The 20,093-nt window shown below is 34.3% G+C and overlaps 1 protein-coding gene across 4 annotated transcripts in view; it reads left to right on the top strand.

Moving 5' to 3' along the window:
- The window catches only part of TESK2 (testis associated actin remodelling kinase 2), a 104,923-nt gene that overhangs the window by 1,677 nt on the left and 83,153 nt on the right, over positions 1–20,093 (top strand). For 3 of the 4 annotated variants that reach the window (XM_016137808.2, XM_016137807.2, XM_016137806.2), the window contains exon 2: positions 18,612–18,922. In XM_016137808.2, coding sequence (XP_015993294.1) covers positions 18,701–18,922 — 222 coding nt within the window. In that variant the 5' untranslated portion in view covers positions 18,612–18,700. Of the gene's footprint in view, positions 1–18,611; positions 18,923–20,093 lie in introns of those variants that run through there. The other variant, XM_016137809.2, reaches the window with a different exon arrangement.

The following is a 20,093-nucleotide window of genomic DNA, read 5'->3' as shown; positions in this document are numbered from 1 at the left end:
CAAAGGAGGAAAGAGTTTCACAAAGGACGAGGGTAACCATCAATGTCAGGTGCTCCAGAAATCAAGTAGAATGAAGATTTGGAAGAAACCATTGAATTTAGTTATTAGGAGATTACTTGTTTCCTTTGAAAGATACTTTAGGTGGTCTAATGGTAGCAGTGATGGCAGTAGTCAGATCATGATAGATTGAGGAGTAAATGGTAGTCAGTGAGTAAAACTATTTTAATAAGTGAGGTTGTGAAGGAGAGCTGTTGAGTAGTGAAAAACTGTATTAAGAATATATTATATGCCAGATATCATAAAGATGCTTTATAAATCACAACAGCCTTGCGATTTAGGTATCAGTATCCCTATTTTCCAGTTGGGAAGACTATAGGCAAAAATTTGAACAAAGGTCTATATAGCTCTGAAACCTATGGTACATATGCCTTTTTAAAAACATTTTTTTTTAAGTGTGAGTGAAACAGTTTTGTAAGTTGAGGGGAAATTTTACCTAGCAAATATGTTGGGCATTTCATTCTTTGACACCAAAAGGATAGAAGTCAAGATAGTTAATATGAAAGAAGGTAAGAAGGTGAAAGAGTTTGACAGATGGCCTTATTTTTTTGATGGGATCAGTTATCTGTGAAGTCAATTATCTTTGGAGACTGAAGAAACTATGGTGAGTTTCTGATTTGAGTATTATGATTATGATCATGGAAATCTTCAATGTTCATCAAAAAGAACTAAGAGTGGATTAAGAAGTTAAAAAAACGATTGCTGACCACGTTGAGGGGCCTGGTAAAATAATATATTTGTAATAGGGAATAGGAAATAAGAAGACAAACAGAAATGTGGTTGAAGACAGGTTTTCTAAGAATGAGAAAGCTGAGAGTTTAATATTTCAAGGTAAAAACAAACAAAAAAATTAATTGTCTCAGTGCCGTTGAAGGGGAATGAAGTAGTGGGAGGTTAAGGGGCTATGAAGTATGTTGAATATGTATGTCATCAGTATGGATGTCATAGTTGCCTAGTATAAAAGCAGGAAATGGAACAGAAGATATACTGGATTCTATAGGCGGGGCCGCTCAGGGTTGAGGGGAGTTTCCTTGGCACTTCTTAGAAAGTAATACTACGTGGTACAGGTATTTGTGTGTGAATTAATGTCAAGACCCTCAGATACTTGGTGCCCTGGATGTATGATGTATTAGTCTCTCATACAGCTGTATATCTGGGATGGTCTCAAATCCTTTGGCATATGATTAGACTGTTTAATTCTGTTTAAAAATCTGTGTTGGGAGACTAGGCTAGGGACTCTCCACTCAAGTATCCTCAATCACATTTTGTTCGTATATTAATTATAAACAGAACATTATATATTTATGTGTACTCCTTTGTCGTCTATAGAGTAGGAAGCTGACTTGTTTTAATGCTTTTTTCCCTATGTGAAAGTGTTTATAGATGTTCTTAATGTTGTACACTTCATGAAAGTGTTTAGAGACATATTCTTAGTGTCATATACTTTATTGTTTTGCAGAATAAATGTTGTTTTGGAATTTGAAACCTGTGACAAGGGATTTTATAAGAATTTTATCTTCTTCCAATAAACGAAGCCCAATCATTACATTGTATAGTGTGGGTGATAGTGAATATTTTTGACCAACAATGAGTATTGTACTATTTTCTAAGTCATTGTGTGGAGGTGACTTCAGTGTGGTCTCATTTTGCCAATAGTGTTATTTTTGCTGAGAATTGTTGTTTCAAAGGAAAACCTACTTGTAATTTTTAAGTCTTCCATTCCTGAAAATTTCAGAAAGTATGACACAAAGAAAAACAATGGAAGTCTTAACTAATAAACTCTTATTTATCAGCTAAATGTTAGTAGGCAAATTTCCTGTCTTCTGTGAGCTTTTTTTAAAAAAATTTAATCTTTGTATAGGTAATGAATTCAAATGGATAAATGTTTTGCATATGTATCTTTTATATAAAGAGTGGAAGTCTCGCTCCTATGTCTATCCCCGATCCGCCTAGTTCCATGCCCCCTCTCAACCACCTTTATTAGTTTCTTTATATACCTTCAGACATTTTTTAGGCAAATACTTATAAATATGAATATATAATCTTATTTTCCCACTTTTCATGCAAGAGTTAGCCCATGATTCCCCATTGTTCTGCACCTTCTTACTCCCTCACTCTTACTGCTTTATTCACTTACTACTATATCTTGGAAACCTTTCCAGATCAGTACATAGAGAGCTTCCTCTTTCTTTTATTTAAACACTTGAGTAGTATTCAGTTGAATTGATGTATTGTAATTTAAACTGTTTCCTTATTGTTAAACATTTGTGTTGCTTTCAGTCTTTTGATATTATAAGCAATTCTATAATGAAGACCTTTGAACACATGTCATTTTTACTTGTGTGCAAGGGTATTTATGGGATAAATGTCCCGAAAGTGGGATTTCTAAGTCAAAGGATACATGCATTTGTAACTATGAAATATATTGCCAAATAGCTTTCCTTTATTGGATTGTTTCAATATACATTGCCTGTTAACTCACCAGCATTAGCTGTATGATAGCTAATGCTTATTTAGTGCTTACTATGTGCCAGATACATATGTGCTTTATAAACATTACCTCTTTTAATCTTAATAACATCCTTTTGAGGTAGGTGCTATTATTATCTCCATTTTTCAGGTGAATAATTGATGAATAGGAAATTTAAGTGACTTGTTGAAATCGTGCAGCTACCAGGGCAGAATTTCAAACTAAGCACTTGGGCTCCACAATCAGTGTTGTTAATATTATACTTTGATGTTGTCAAACTTGATTTTTAGCCAATCTGATAGAGAAAAATGATACCTTAGAATAATTTTAAAAAATATATGTTAAAGTTTAGCCTCTCTTTATATTGTTTGCGTCACTCATATTTTCTTTACTGTAAACTACCTGTTTACATTCTTCACCTATTTTTATGTTGGGTCATAGGTCTCTCCTAGTGATTTCTAAGTCTCTTTATATATGATGTACAAATATCACATGTAAGATAATTTTTTGTCTGTGGTATGTATTGCAAATATTGTCCCATTTTGATATTTGTCTGCTGACTTATTTCCATGCAGAAATTTTAGATTTTTTTTTTAAGATTTTTTTATATAGGCAAACTTCTCAATATTTTCCTTTATGGCTTTTGGATTTTGAGTCATAGTTAGAAAGATCTTGTCCATTTCAACCCTTAGCTTTTTAATCTATCCAATGGGAGGGAGCAAGAAAACAAAATTACTATGAAGGTCAAAGTGCTTCGTCAACTCTAAACTGTAAATCATTATACAGATGAAATATGGTGTTATTTATTAATTTGTCATATGTTGTCAGATAGAGGCTGTCATCTGTTCTACATTAAATGTAGTAGAATGACATAATTTTCTTTCTGCAGTGTGGGAAACCAGGGTGGTATTGATCTGTGGTCAGTATTTTCCTTGGACAATTTGCATGGGCCCTTTTTCAAAATAGGTACTGCGGAAATTCTCAGGTATTTTGCATACTTTAGTCTTGTTTTTATTTATGATTTAGTCCCATTGTTCTTTGTATTAGGTATATTAGAATCTGACTAAAAGTACTCAAAAATTGTTTTGCTCTCACATTAGTTATGGTTCAAAATTTGCACATTATTTACTTTGGGTATTGTATTCCTACTGATAGGTAGAAATTTGTAATTTGGGGGGACCCCTCATGTTTTTTCTTGTGTGTGTGTGTGAATATAAACTTAATTCATGTTTATTAATGAAGAATTGGAAACAGATGATTTTATTTTAGATGAGAAATATTTGTTTATTAAAAGCACATTATGAGGTAGAAGATAGGTCAAGCCTAAAATCGGCTAGTCGCATGGAAATGAGGTTATGTACTCCTAAGGATGGGGTGTGGGTAACATCCTGGGAAGATGGAGAATTGTCAACCCAGGAGAGGGAGAGATCTGCGTTATATTTGGGGGCTGGAAACAGATTATTTTAAAGGAGAAAATATAATTATTCAAATCTTCCCAAGATTCAAAGAGTTACTAGCCATTGTTAACATTTTGAACTATAGCTTCTCAGGATTATTTTTGTGTATGTGTCTGTATTGTCATCACCAACTCTCTAGGGCCTGGCCCCTAACAGGTGCTGAATAAATATTTGTCAACTGAATGAAAGAATGAATGTTTTTACATGGAATGTATGGAATCTCAATGTCTTATTTTCTTTTCTCTCCACTGTAAATTTTGATTTAAATAGTAGTATTAAAATTTGTATACCACATTTCATTTGGTAGCAAGTAAGTTCAAGTCTAAGCCCTCATGGAGTTCATAGTCCAGTCAAAGAGATAGATAAGCAACAATTAAAATATAGTGTGATAACTGTAATAACAGATTTACACAAGGCATTAGCAAAGCACAGAAAAAAGAGATTGAGGGGTCAGAGAACACTTCCCACATGAGATGATTACTGGGAGAACCATGCAGAAATAGAAATGGTCAGGAAGAACATACTCGTATGGTGCCAAATGGGTACTAGACTTATACAGTGTTTGCTTTGTAAGGTATATAAATGTCTAATCACTATGTTGTACACTTGAAACTAATGTAATATTGTATATCAATTGTCCATTGAAAATATAAATTTTAAAAAAGAGCGTACCAGGGAGAAAGAATCCTACATGCATATAGGCATTGAAGTGTGAGCAGGGCTTTGGAAACAGTTCTCTATGTTTAGAGTAGATTGTGTCTGTGGGTAGAGGAATGTAGATAGATGAGGCTGGAGATGTGGATAGAGGCCAAATAAGAAAGAGCTTTCGTGTCACACATGAGGAGTTCTCAAAAGTTACTTGCCTTGGAGAACAGATTGGGAGAGATGTGAGAGTGGAGATAGGAAGACCAAGAAGACATTGAGTACAACAGCTGACATGAGGTGAACATCACTTAAGCTGAGATAAGAAGAGAAGGCTACACTTGATAGGTGGGTTAAGTCTAGGGGATAATGATTAGGCCAGTTTTAGTAGAGCAAAGTCTTTGAGTGTGAAACTAAAGAATTTTATATGTGACAAATGTCAACGAGGATTTTTAATTGTCATGTGTGTTATGTGAACTGTTAGAGGTTATAATATCCTCCTGGCTAGTCTGAAATGATGTTGAAATCTTTCATGCCTATGAAATAGTAGAAATATTATCAAAGACAATTAATTGTATTTAAACATGAGTGAAATTTTGAACTGAAAGATGACCCTTTATTTGAAAAGAAATATATTTATACAGTAAAGACTCATGAAAATAGGCATTATGTGAAAATACCTTTTTAAATAGTTACATGTCTCTTTGGATTCTGGCATGATAAACCTCTGGTTTTATTGAGACTTCACAACAAGTTTAAGTAAATAGCATTGAAAGTCCTGTTAAAGCTCCATAATTATATTAGTAAATACATTTTTAACTGGAACTGGAATTTTTTCCTGAACTTAGAAAGAAAATATTTCAAGGAAGCAAACTCTTATCAGAAGGTTAAAGAACTGCCAGGTAATATCCTGCAGTTAATGTGAATTCAGTGTAATAACTACATCTTTTATATTTGTATTTCTGTATATTCATAATTGAATGTTTTAAGAAACTCAGTTTCATTATACATTGATTGTGAAATTATGTGCACTTTGCTACACTTATGTCGATAAATTGATATTTTGTTTTATAATTACAGAAGCAATATAACATTACAGAACATTTAGAATAAGAGTAAAGAATAAATTGTAATCCTTTCACTACAAAATAACTTTGGTATAATTCCTTTATTTTTTTCACTTTGGTATAATTCTTTTATATTTTTTACAGTGCATACATTTATATAATTATAAATTATAATTTTTACATTCTTTTCCCCACTCTTTTTTCATTAACAGATATTATAAATTTTATTTCTTGTAGTCTAAGCTACCGTTTTGGAAGGAATGAAAGGATTTTTTTTTTTTTGGTTTTAACCTTTTTATCTTCATTTTTAAAACAAAAATAATGCATGATCATTATAAAAAACAACTTTACAGAAATGTATTCCATCCATGAAAAATGAGTGTCTCTTATAATCAATCACCTCTTCCACAAGATGACAGTTTAGTGTACTATATATATTTCTCTTAATTATTTTCTAGGCATATACTCATATTTATCATTATTTAAAAAAGATTGCACTATACATTCTATTTTGCAACTTGCTATTGTCATAGTGAAATTTGGACCTTTTTTTCATGTTAGTATGTATAGAATTTATCTCATTCTTTTAATGACCATATTAATATTAAATTTTATGGATGTAGTCCAATTTATTTAACCTATCCCTATTGATGGATGGACATTTGGATTGTCTCTAGTTTTTTCTGTTACTGACAGCATGTAAGTTAATATTCTTATGTGCTAATGGTAACTGTCACTTTTAATAGCTATAAAATATTCCCTTTAGTGGAAATAATATATTTGAGAAAGAGCGAATAAAAAATATTTTTGTGAATATTTTTTGATAATACTTCATGTTATTAATTTTGTTTTCCCTTTATTAAATTTCTTCTTCGACCTTTGTAATTTAAACTATAGAACAGCCTACCCTTACCCTAGGAACCTAATTTTCTCTTGTTGGTTGCTTTCTTTCCCACAATCTGTGAAATAGCCTTCTAATGCACTTTATCAGAAAAAGAGGTGAGTTGTCTGTCTGACTTAAGCGATCATGTTCAGGTCTTTTTAAAATCAAATAGGAAAATTTATCAAAAGAGATATTATCCTGAAAATTTATACATTCCCCTGATATTTTAGTATTTAAGCCAATTTGAAGGGGTTTAATATCGGTTTATCTAGTGTCGTTTCATATTCCAGCATACAAAGTTATAGATGCATTTAGTATACTTAAAAGATCAGAAACTATGTTTTTTATATATACAGATTATGGGAAAAAATAGTCCTACTCAATTCTGTCCTTGTTAGATGATATATATATATATATATGTGTGTGTGTGTATGTGTGTGTGTGTGTGTGTGTGTGTGTATACTGTGTACAGTTTTTGCTATTTTGTTTTAGAGGGGCTTTGACATATTTGGAGGGCAATTAAGGATAAACTTTAAAGAAGGTAACCAAGAAGATCTTGATGCCACATTCCATGGGAAGCCTGAAAGACTTGTATATATTTGCCCTGGGGAGGACTTGGTAACTGAAAAGCTATCATAAAGAAGAAAAAAAACAGACTTAATTTGTCTGTACACTTGCAACATCCAGAACTAGGATTAAAGGTGTGTTGGAGGAGGGAGAGGAGAGGGAACTCATATTGGTTTTTGTGTGTCAGGCATCCTTCCTGGTGCTTCAGGTATGCCTTTTTATCTTTTGGTTTCTTAGTATGTTCTCATTTAAATGTATATATGTGATATAGTTAATATTTGTCTATTTTATAGGTAAGGGGAGAAGTTAAGTAACATGCTCAAGATCATTCAGCGACTAAGTTGGAGTTAGAATTTTTTAAACTTGTCCTGCTTAATTTTATTCGCATGTATTTTAAATAATATATAACAACATATTATTTTAGAAAAATTACTTTTCCCTGTTCTCATTTCATGAAATTTTATCCTTCTTTATATATATTTTCAATCTCAGTATCTTCGTCATCACTATATCTTTTTTGAATTATCTTGCACAGTTAGCCATGGTATGTCCTTTGCTATAAGCTGTTTGAGATACAGCATTTTTTGAATATGTATATGCTGTTTCATTAGAAATTTTATTCCAAGCAATAAGTACGCATTCACACAACATAAGATCAATTGGTTTTTTCTAGTGTTGGTGTTTGTGATTTCTATGCTGTATTCGTTTGCTGGATTTTATTTTATTGACAAAACTATCACATTTTGTTTCTGAAGACTTTTTTTATTAGAAATGTAACGGACATCCATTTACATATTATCCATATAAAACAATAACATTTGTAAAATTTGCTACATCTTTTTTCTGATATATTTTAATGCAAATACACATTTCATCTCTATTTCTATGTGCATCTCCAAAAATAAGTCTTATACAATCTTAATATTATCATACTTAATAAAATCAATAATAATTTTCTATTATCTAATAGTAATCCTTATTAAAATTTCCCCTGTTGTGTTTTCTAAAACTATTTTGTTTAAATCAGGATTCAAACAAGTATCATTATTATATTTAGTTGTTGTAACTCTTTTAAAAACAAATTTATTTTAATTAGTTTCAAGTATATAGCATATCAGTCAGATATCTGTATAGTTCATAAAATGGTCCTCCCAAATGCTCCCTCCCTCCCTCTAGCCAACGTATTAATACTAATTGCATTCCCTATGTCATACTACCCATCCCTGTGAGCATCCATCAGCTACTAATTTTTACTTCTTTAACCCTTCACTCCATTCTCCCAGTCCCCCAAACTCCCCTCCCCTCTGTCCATCACCAAATTGCGAGTCTGTTTTTAGTTTGTTCTTTTTATTCCTTAGATTCCTCATATAAGTGAAATCATATAGTGTTTAACTTTCTCTGTCTGACTTAAATACCTTCTAGGTCCATCAAAACAATATCTTTTTCCATTCCCTTCCTTTTAGTCTGTGTGTGTCTTTTAATTTAAAGTGAGTCTCTTATAGGCAACGTGTAGGGGTCTTGTTTTCCTTTCCATTCATTCATTCACTCTATCTTTTAGTTGGAGCACTTAATTCTTTCTATTTGAGGTACTCATTGATAGGAATGTAGTTTTACCGTTCTTTATTCCTGTTTTTGATACATGTTTATTCTTCTTAAAGAAGTCCCTCTAACATTTCCTATAATACTGGCGTGGTGGTGATAAATTCCTTTAGCTTATTTTTTGTCTGGGAAGCTCTTAATCTGTCCTTCAACTCTAAATGATAGCTTTGCTGGATAAATTATTCTTGTTTGTAGATCCTGGGTCTTCATACTGTCGAATATTTTTTTGCCAGGCCCTTCTGTCCTTCATGGTTTTTTTTGAGAAATCAGCTGCCAGTCTTTTGGGTTTTCCCTTATAAGTAACTATCTGTTTTTTCTCTTGCTGCTTTTTAATATTCTTTCTTTGTATTTAACCGTTGGCATTTTAATTATGATGTATCTTGGTGTGGGCCTCTTTGGATCCCTGATTTTTAGAATTCTCTGAGCTTCCTGGGTTTTTTTGTTCATTTCCTTCACCAGGTTTAGGGAAGTTTTCCATCATTATTTCTTCAAACAGCTGTTCAGCATCTTGATTTTCTTCAGTTACACCGATCAAATGAATATTTGGAGCCTTAATAGTGTCCCATATCCTCCTTAAATTATTTTTATAGTCTCGGCATCTTATCTCTTGCCACTTCGATTGCGTGTCTTTGACTTTCTCATCCTTTAGATAGGGCATTTGATCCTTTATTCACTTTTTAAATTCCATTTAATATATTTCTTACCTCAGATAATGTCTTATTCATTTCAGACTGGTTTCGATTTCCGTGATTTTTATCTCTTTGTCAAAGTTCTTGCTGAATTTATCTTCACTTCCCAAAAGTTCATTGAGCATCTTTATAACTAGTGTTTTGAACTCTGCATCTGTTAGATTACTTGATTCTATTATATCTGGATCTCTGTTCTCTTCTCTCATACAGTTTCTGCTTGTCTTCCCATTTTGCTGTCTTTCCATGTCTGTTTCTATGTACTAAGCAAAGCTCCTAAGTCTTTGGTCTTATTAGTGTGGATTTGTGAAATAGGTATCCAGTGGCCCAGTCCTGAGAGGTGTTCAGCTGCAGGCCAAATTTAGCCCAAGCCTGTGCCCCTCCAGAGCCACCTGTTAAGATTCAGCAAGCAATCCACAGATGCTATACTTACAGTCACCTCAAAAGGCCACACCAAAAACTGAGGCCTGCTGCCTGCAGTGTGAGTCTAGGTGCCACTCAGCAAGAAGCACCTAATTTACTGAGGATACACCTGGATGTGGCTTGGGTGGCGGGGTGTGAGTTGGGGGAGGCAAGATTTCAGGTGATCCTCTGGGTGGAGCTACCTTTGTTATCTAGTTTGATGACATCACAGCTATGGCGGTGCTGTGTCTGCGGTCTGGGAGAGGGGCGGGCTCAATAGAGAACGGTGGATACCACTGGCATTTCTGTACATAGTGTGTGAGTCTTGCCTTGGTCCTCGGTCATTGGTTCCCTCTAAGTTCCTCATGCTCCCTGCGCGCAGCCGAATTGGCACTGGTTTTCAGAGCGAGCTGGTCAATCACCATGAAAATCTGCTCATGGATGCGGCCCCTTTAAGAGGCTTCTGCCACTGCCACAACCTCAGTCTCAGCCGCTAGAGACCGCGCAGCCCTGCGTCCTCATCTCCATCCTACCTTCTGCTGTTGCAGGGTGGTTTCTTGGATTTTTCCCTAGTTGTATGGTTTGTTCATCAAGTTCTCAGGTGATTTTTCCTTGCTGCTGCTCCTCTTTTCTGTCATAACTTTGATTTGGTCGCCAGAGGGATGAAGAGAGCCTCTATCATGAACGCCATTTTTTTTCTTACTCGTTGTAACTCTTAATTCTCCTTCAGAATCAATATGAACACAGTACTGTGTTTTTCCTATGTTTTTCTTTCCTTGGAATGACAAAGCTTGGTAACTTTCCAATAATAGAATGGCTGCTGGAGGTATTAGTGACCTCTTCATTGTGGTGTAGTAGGTGCAGTGGTTTAGTAGGCTGAGTGGACTCTGACCTCTGTAGTGTCCTTATCCAGTGAACACTTTCCTTCATATTATTTGATTACATTGTGGCATTCGATATGTTTGTCGTTTCCACCTTTGGTTTGTGTGACATATTTCCTCTTGGTTTTATTTTTAACCTCTATTGTTTCTTTTTTGTCTTGTATGTTGATGTTCCCTTGGACTCTTATCTGATTTCATCTAAGGACATAATGAAGGAGACTGGGCTTCGGCACACAGTAGCAACTCATTAAATATTACCTATTACTCATATTCTCTACTTTGGGAAGCTCTTTAGAATATGTGTAAATGTTAATGATGTTGACATCCACATCTCCAAGTCCAGTTCTATCTCCTGAGCTTCATTATGGTGTCTCCAGCTGCTTCCTAGATGTTTTCACTTGGTTTTCCTTCAGGCACTTCAAACTCAGGTCAGAAAAGAATTTACATCTCTGCACAATTTTTTTCCTTTTGGTGAATACCTAGTAATTTCTCCAATCACCCAAACCAGAAACATGGGAAGGGTTCTAGTTGAACTTGGAGTCATTCTACGTACTTCTTATACCTGCTAAAAGTCACTTATCTCCTTTCCTATTTCTTTGTCCTTACTTCCAGTGCCTTAATTAAGCCCTTTTTACTTCTAATCTGCCATTAGCAATTATCATATTGAATTGTACTCATAGATTTACATGTGTCTTTTCTGGGAGACTAACCTTTTGGAGGGGTGGAGTCATGTTTTATTTGGTTTTCTATATCCTTCTCCCAGAGAGGCAATACTGTATTAATATAGTGATTAAGAGTACAGGCTTTTGATTTGAATTTTGGCTCTACCACTTCTTGGCTGTAAAAGCTTGGACAAGGTAACAAACTTCATGCTTGTTTCCACATTTGTGAAAGAGATAATAATAATGCCTATTTTATAGGGCTATTATGAATATTAAATAGTAAGCCCTTGGAAAATGTTCGGTTTATAGTAAATTCTCAGTAAATATTATAGCACCTATTATAATGTCTGGTACCTAGTGGGAACCCAGTTAACATTTGAATCAGTTAATAGAAGGCATTTCTGAATTGGCCGAAAGATTGTAATAGTTAACCTCTAAATGCCTTTATAACTTTCAACTTAAATTCTGTTTTATGTCATGACCTAAGGCCTGGTAGATAAAGTTATAACAGCAAATAAATGCTTATCCAAAAAAAGATAATACAGTTTTAAGAACTGGCTTTTGTTCTGTCACTAATATATGCCGTTGTGTATATCCGTGGCTAATTAAATAGGAATGCCAGTTTTTATTGTTGTACACTATTGGTTTGAATGGAAACTGCAACTCATTTCACAGCAGGATGGCAAGTTCAGCAGTATTGCTTTTATTTTTAATTAGGCAGTCATCCTGAAATGTGTCTGTATTTGCTATGTGGGTCCATAGAAAGGATAGCAGCTAAGCAGACTTGTCATGTAGATTTGCCATGGGATTGGTCTTGATACACGCAGTTAATGTACTTGTCAGTATTCCTATTCTAGAAAATGGCCAGTTTTCTGGGCCACATCTTACCCATAAAAATCCTTGTTTTATTTTGAATTAGTTGAGGACTTTTTATGATCATAGAAAAAAATATATGATAAGGTATTATGTTTGCGTTCCTTTTCTACTCTTTATACCCAGGGTGTAAAAGTCCATCCTGGAATTCTCAAAAATTCTTTTTACTCACTTTGTGGGACTTCATTGCCAACTTTGTGCACATATGATTCTGTATTTGGATGGATATTGAAGATTTTTTTTGCTGGCTGGTACTTTGTGATATCCTGCTACCTGTTAGTTGATAGCTGTTCAGTGTATTGCAGGATTTTATTTGCATCTACACTATTGTGAAGTTTCATCTACTTTGTTCCTGTGAAATGAAAGAGTAAGAAACAACAAATACTGTACTTTAGAAGAGAAATAGAGGAATGATTGAGAATTGGCATATTCCCAATTGAATGACTGAAGGCTGGTGGAGTTATCATCTGTATACTCCTTAGTCTCCACATTTAAAGTAGAATGGGGAATGGAAGTAGCTTTCTACCTAGCTAACATGCAAATCACCTTTTCACAGAAATTTAGCTGTGTTTCCTGAGAAGATGTGTCACAGTGGGAAGTGTTTGGATTTAAAACTACTGGCTTTGAATCCTGAGTCTGTCATTAGTTGGTTGACTTTGGGCAAGTCTTTTAATCTCTCAGTGTCATAATTTCTTCCGCTTTAACTTGGAGATGATAACACCTACCTTGCAGGGTTGTCATAAAAATTAGAGAAAGCTTTTGCAAAACACGTGGTAGACCATGGTCAGTGGTGACTGTGGTGGTTACTATTTCGAACAAGAGTGCAGTCTAACTGGGAATCCTAAAAATGTTTCATTGATTCACTGTAAAATGATTTGTGTAATTCCTAGTTTATAAAGATAAAATATATAATATTGGGTATAGGCTATTTAGTTGACTTTTTTTCAAATTAAAATCAAAGCTTTTAATTGTACCTTCTTTGTGAAAAGTAAATCAATCTCAATGTAAGTGAAAATTAGCCTTTGAAAAGACAAACTTGCTATGTAGAAAGAAAAACCATCTGAACTTCCAAGTTTATAAATATTGAAATTGAGAACACAATTACTGAAAAATTACTTGTGTCCTGGTAAGCAACGTAATTTTGGCATTTTTGCTAAAGGCTGTTTCCTAGTTTAAGAACAGAACTGTTTCTAACCATTGTTTCTCAACAGGGGCACTATTGGCATTTAGGGCTGGACAATTCTTTGCTGTGAAGGACTGTTCTGTGCATTGTAGGACATTTAGATTTCTTGGCCTTTGTCCACTAAAATGTCAACAGTGCCCACCCCACACCCCCACTGTTGTGACAATAATTCTTCCCTGACAAAGATCTCTCCCTATCTCCTAAATTTTCACATGAAAACCACTGGAAATCTAGCTAAAATATTTTTAGTGAAGCAGACCGTAGTATCATCAGTTTTCATTTAAGAATTCCAAAATTTTAAAATTATTCTTGATCAACAAAGTGTAGTCTCTTGAGTTGGGTGGCCTCTTTACAGTGAAAGCAGCATTTAAAAAAGTTATTATACCTTTCTAGTAAATGCGAGAGTAATTGTAATTGTCCCTAGTTCCCCTAAGGGACACTCTTATATCAAAAGGTAATATTCCATAAATAAGACCAAGAGAGGTAATTCAGAGATAAAAAGCTCACATTTCAATGAATGTATTTTCTGGTTTAAAATTAATCATTTTCAGATTTAAAAATTAAGGTGTGGTTTTAGAGTCTATTTATATATACTTCTTCACTGACACTTGTGGCTAATTAAAATTTGTCAAATTAAATAGAACAACAGATCAAAAAAAAAACCCAGAAAACAAAAGCAAATAGTTGTTTCTTTTTGTTAATTCCAAAAAAAATTAAATATAAATAAAAGTACAATATACCACCTAGAATTAACAAATATTGGTTAACAAAAAAATTAGCAAATTTATCATTTTATTATTTGCTATAGGTTTTTTTTTGGTAAAAGGAATCAAAATATTAGTGCTACAGGTGAGGTTTCCTTTGTTTTCCCTTATTTCATTTCTCTTCTTTCCCACCAAGGCAGCTACTACTAAGAATTTACTGTCTATCTTTCTAGTTCATGTCTTTAGACATTTACTATAAATATTTATTTTTAAATAATAGTTATAATAACCAACAAGAGTTTAATGCTTACTGTTTGCTAGGTACTGTTCATTTTATTCAATAACCCTATGGTCGTTGTCAGAATTAAACGAGTTAATACATATAAAATGTTATAAGGTAGGTACTATTTTTATTTCCATTTTACAGATGGCGAGCTGGAGAAGTAGAGAGGTTTTAAAATGACCAGGCTCATATAGCTACAAGATATAGAGCAAGGATTTGTACCCAGATTGGCTCTAGAAGCTATATACCTTCTAATCAATATGCTGTCTTGCCTCTCTATAACACATATTTTGTATGTTTTTTAAAATACACTTTTTATACAAATGATCCAATGAAAAAATGGGCAGAGGACCTGAATGGACACTTCCCCCCAGAGGACATACAAATGGCCAACAAATATATGAAAAGATACTTAATGTCGCTAGCTATTAGGGAAATGCAAATCAAAACCACAATGAGATACTATCTCACACCTGTTAGATTGGCCATAATCAACAGAACAAGCAATAACAAGTGTTGGAGAGGATATGGAGAAATAGGAACCCTCATACACTGCTGGTGGCACTGCAAATTGGAACAGGCCTATGGAGGTTCCTCAAAAAACTAAGAATTGGGCTACCATATGATCCAGCAAGCCCTCTAGTAGGTATTTACCCCAAAGACTTGAAAAGTCATATTTATAAAGATATTTGCACACCAGTGTTCATAGCACCATTATTCAAAGTGGCCAGGACATGGAAGCAACCAAAGTGCCCTATGATAGATGATTGTCTAAAGAAGCTGTAGTACATATATTACAATGGAATATAACTCAGCCATAAGAAGAGATGAAATACTGCCATTTGTGACAACATGGATGGAACTCGAGATAATCATGCTAAGCGAAATAAGCCAGACAGAAAAAGTTGAAAATCACATGATATCATTTATATGTGGGATATAAACCTAAAAGCAACAAATGAGCAGGACAAACAAACAGAGACTCATGGACATAGACTATAGACTAGTGGTTATCAGAGGAATATAGAATAGTGGTTACTAGTGGAGTGAGGGAGGAGGGGGATGTAAATGCGGTAAGGGGGTCAAATATAGGGAGGTAGGGGGAGGGTGAAGTGGGTAAAGGGGATCAAACATATGGTAGCTGAAGGAAACTGGACTTTGGGTGGTGAACACAATAGAATATAAAGATGTCAAATGATAATGTACGCCTGAAAATTATAGGGTTGTATTAACCAATGTTACTCAATAAACTTTATTAAAATGATAATAATAATAGAATCTTCTAAAAAAACTTAGCGGGATGAAAGGAAATAAAATATTAACAGTGAAAAAATATACTTTTTGTGAAAAATTATATACAGTGAGGATGATCCTGTAATTTTTTTGAATTTTAGTGATGTCACTAATTACAACTTGCTTTTCCCTACTCAATATGCTTTTGAAATACATTCACATTGCTAGATATAGTTCATTCATTGTAAGTGCTGTATATTTTTTCATTGAAAAATGTGCTACAATTTATTGCTCCTACTAACTTTAGTTGTTTTCTTTTTTCCAAACTTCATATTATGTACAATTCTGAAATTAAATGAATAGCCTTATTCAGGTCTCCTGTGTTTACGTGCAAGAGTTCCTGTGAGCATATATCTTTTTAAAAATACTTTCCCCGCTCTTGAAAAGTATTGTGAGCCAAGATACAAAGCTATTTATTTTTCAAAATAAAAATATAAAAAAATTCAGTCTTTTGTGCGATTGTGAAACTCATAACCAACTCCACCCAAACCAGCTCAGTTGGAATTACCTCCTCTCACCTAGCTGAGAACGTAAAACCTGACCTGTTGAGCTGCAGTGAACAACTGTCTGCCAAGTCTTAGCATAGAGAACAGAAGCTGTGCCAACCCCAGGGCAGATATTATTCTTGAGGGCTCTGTGGAGGTTAACAGTGTATTTCATTCAAAATGAAATATATCTAAAAAATAAAAAAGTCAGTACAGGGCAAGTTTATCAAATTGTTCAGTTAATTTAGCAGGCAACTATGTTTTATATATATTCAGTTTTAACTTCAATATTTTGTATTTTATTTTTCTAAAGTAAAGTTTCTTTTTCCTTTTTTTCTGTCTGTCCAAGTTACAGTTAGCTTGGCCTTTCTCTGCACTCAAGTCCTGGTCTTTTCTACCAGATGATTAGCTTAATTCCTTACAGCTCTTGTAGTGGAAAAACACTGAACTATGTGGTAACGAAATGGGAAAAGCAAGAGCTTTGGTGCTGGATGGACCTTGGTTCCAATTCTGGTTCTACCAGCTGTGTATCCTTAGGCAAGTTACTTAACTTCCTGAGCCTACATTTTTTTTCCTGTAAAATGAGGATCACATATACCTTGGTGGTATGTTTTGAAGATTAAATGAGAAAATACTTGTAAAATTCTGTTTTGTTTTTAAACAATATTCCCCTCCCCTGCTGGAGAGATCTTCAACTCTTAGTATATGTAAGAATCACTGGGGAGCTTGGTAAAATTTTCAGGCCTCACTCCAAGAAATTCTAATTTTGGAGGTCAAGGTCGAGACCGAAGAATCTGGGTTTTAAACAAACTCCTTGGGTAATTTTGAAGCAGATGATCAACAGGCACATTTTTAGAAATGCACAAACTACCCTTGGTTTCTGGTTCTAAGTCTAGCTTTGTTAGTTAAATAGCTTATATATAGCTTTGGGCAAATCATTTCTACTTTCTGAGCTTTATGTATAAATTCAAATATAAAATGATTAAAACTTTAAGGTTTTATCATCCTAAATTTTTGTTTTATAATCCTAAATTTTTGATCTGGTGATCTTTTACCACTTTTTGGCACAGGTTCAGTAGTGGTACTGAAATCTTTTTGGGATGGGGGCAGGAACTCAGATTATTCTTCCTTCTGTGGCCTCTGGTGAAATTGGCTCAAGCAAAAATAGTTTCTTTTTGAAGATAAAGGGATATGTCATGGAACCTTAAGCTAGGATATAGTTGGGCCTCAGGAATTGGGGACTAGAGCACATCGGGAAATCCAAGTTCTTGCTTTGTCTGTTTCCTTCCCCCTCCCCTGCCCCGCTCCCTGCTTCAAATTGGCCCCAGTCTCTTGGCTTTTACTGCCTTCCAGGCTACGTGGTAGAAAATGGCCATGGCCAAACACTCCTGAGTTTACATGGTTTCCTTTTTTGAAAGCAGCCAGACTGAGGCTGGAATATCTTAATTTCAAATTGCTAAGAAAGTAACTGTGATTGGTGCATATTGGGTAGAGTGCCACCAACTTCTGGCTGTTGCTAGGGAGGCAGGGTCCTAATGTAAGGCTGGATAGGAGCCCTGTGGCTATTCTCCCCTTGTTGGAGGTGGTAAAGGTAGTCTGGGTTATGTATTCGCCACATTTATGAAAGCATTTCACTAATTGAAGAGTCCATTGTTGTATTTTGCATAAGACCCTTAAAATCGATTCTCATGGAAAAAAATAGAAGTAGGGAGAGACAGGCTAAAAGAAAAAATGGGCTTATGTTTTTATTCTTAGTTATGTACCAGATAGGGTGGAGCCTTCTATAGTCACTTCTACTGAATCATGCTGTTTAATCAGTAGTGAACTTTTAAGTTGCTTTTGCATATAGTTTTCTTCCTTTAAAATTATGTAATTCTATATTATAAAATCTTTGTCATCTTAGTTTTATATATTTTGACTAAATTTTTCAAATGAAGAGAAAATTATGAGGCTATGAATGGCATTCTTGGTAGGAGCACAGGCTTTTGAATCAGTCTTGCATTTTAATTTTATCTCTGCTATTTAATGACTGATTACTTGATGCTGTGAAATGAACATAAGAACCATTATATCATGGATTATTTGAAAATCAAATGACATGACATGACATATTTTTGGCTTTTACATTATGTTTCCTAAGTAGTGGGTGCTCAATGAATTAGAGATATTATCATTGTTATTTTGTTTTTAGAATGTAATTGATGATCTTCATTGTATTCTCATTTATGTTAAAGACAGACTATATCTTGAGCTTTAAATACATCAGTATTTTTGGAAAGTAAAGGCTTAAAGTGTTTTTCATATCTGAAAATCAGGAATAGAATGTGAAAGAAGAAATATTTTTACATTGATAGTTCATTAGTTTGTATGTATTTATTAATGATTTTAATGAAGTATCTTTTTGATCTCTTGTTTAGTATCAAACTGGAAGAGAAGTAAAACTCAACAGAAGTTTATAATGTGTGGTGTTCCTTCTTAAGAGAAGAAAAAAGTGATTATTGTGACTATGGATCGAAGCAAACGGAATTCAATTGCAGGATTTCCTCCACGTGTGGATCGTCTTGAAGATTTTGAAGGAGGTGGTGGAGGGGATGGGAATGTGACCCAGGTGGGAAGAGTCTGGCCATCTTCTTATCGAGCCCTTATAAGTGCCTTTTCCAGACTGACGCGTTTAGATGACTTCACCTGTGAAAAAATAGGGTCGGGCTTCTTCTCTGAAGTGTTCAAGGTAAGTGAGATTTCAGCTTTTTTCATATTGTCTTGTTCATGGTCAGCTTCACTGCAGAATTGATAGTTGTGTTTAATTAGGACATAGGCTTTGCCTAGTTAGGGTATTGTGGATCTCGAGCAGTTTTCTAACTGTCCCCTCAAGCTATTTATTAACTTGTGAGGTATTTTATTATTTTAATTATAAAATAGTGCATACTGATCAAAAATCTGAATAATATCTCTTTTGTTTCCCTCTCCCCCATACATTTATCTCTCCAAAAATAAGTATAATTAAAAATTTGGTATGTGTACTCTGGACCCTTTTCTGTGCTTATGCGTATATTATAAACACATCTTATATACATATATAAAAACTTACATATACATCTAAGGAGATATATACACACATACACACATATGAATGTACTCACACATATAGTTTTTGTTGGCTTAATTTTAATAAAATTCAGCCTTTAATGTTCCCAAGCAATCACATTTCCCTAGTTCATTTATTATCCCAGAAGATAATTTGAAGCCTTTTTTTCTCTAATCAAACTCTGAGGACTTCTTCTTTAGTCCTCAGTCTCAGTGAGGAGCTTGCTTCCTAATTCACTGAGAAGATGGAAGCAAGCTGAAGAGAACTTCCATAGCCTCCCATCACCCCATATGGCTACTAACCCACATCTCTACCCACTTCCACTTCCATAGCCTCCCATCACCCCATATGGCTACTAACCCACATCTCTACCCACTTCCTTGGACTTTATTCCTGTCACTATGGATGAACTATCCATGTTCCAATCTAAGTCATACTTCTATTTATATGGTATATCCTGTTTCCATTTGCCTATTCAGAGACATTACCTAAGAAATTCTCCCCTCTCTTTCCTACGTCATATTTCACTCTCTATTAAATTATTTTCATCAGCATGTAAGAAAAACTTATTTTGACCACATCATCTCTCTTTTGCTATACTCCCTCATGTCTTGTTCTCTTTTGGACCAAAACACCTCTATAGAGTTATTTCCACTCAACCATTTACTGTTCCTTTCCTTCTGTTTGGTTCATCTCACTCTCCTCTCTCTTTCCCTCCTTCATTTCCTCCTTCCCTCCCTCTCTCTCTCTATAATGTGGTAAAATATGTACCACAAATATACCATTTTAACCTAACGGTATTAAATACATTTAC

The sequence above is a fragment of the Rousettus aegyptiacus genome, unplaced genomic scaffold, assembly GCF_014176215.1.
Source record: "Rousettus aegyptiacus isolate mRouAeg1 unplaced genomic scaffold, mRouAeg1.p scaffold_m13_p_1, whole genome shotgun sequence".
In the NCBI taxonomy this organism is placed as follows: domain Eukaryota; kingdom Metazoa; phylum Chordata; class Mammalia; order Chiroptera; family Pteropodidae; genus Rousettus; species Rousettus aegyptiacus.
The sequence above is the reverse complement of the archived record's forward strand: the minus strand, read 5'-3'. Positions and strand labels throughout refer to the sequence as shown.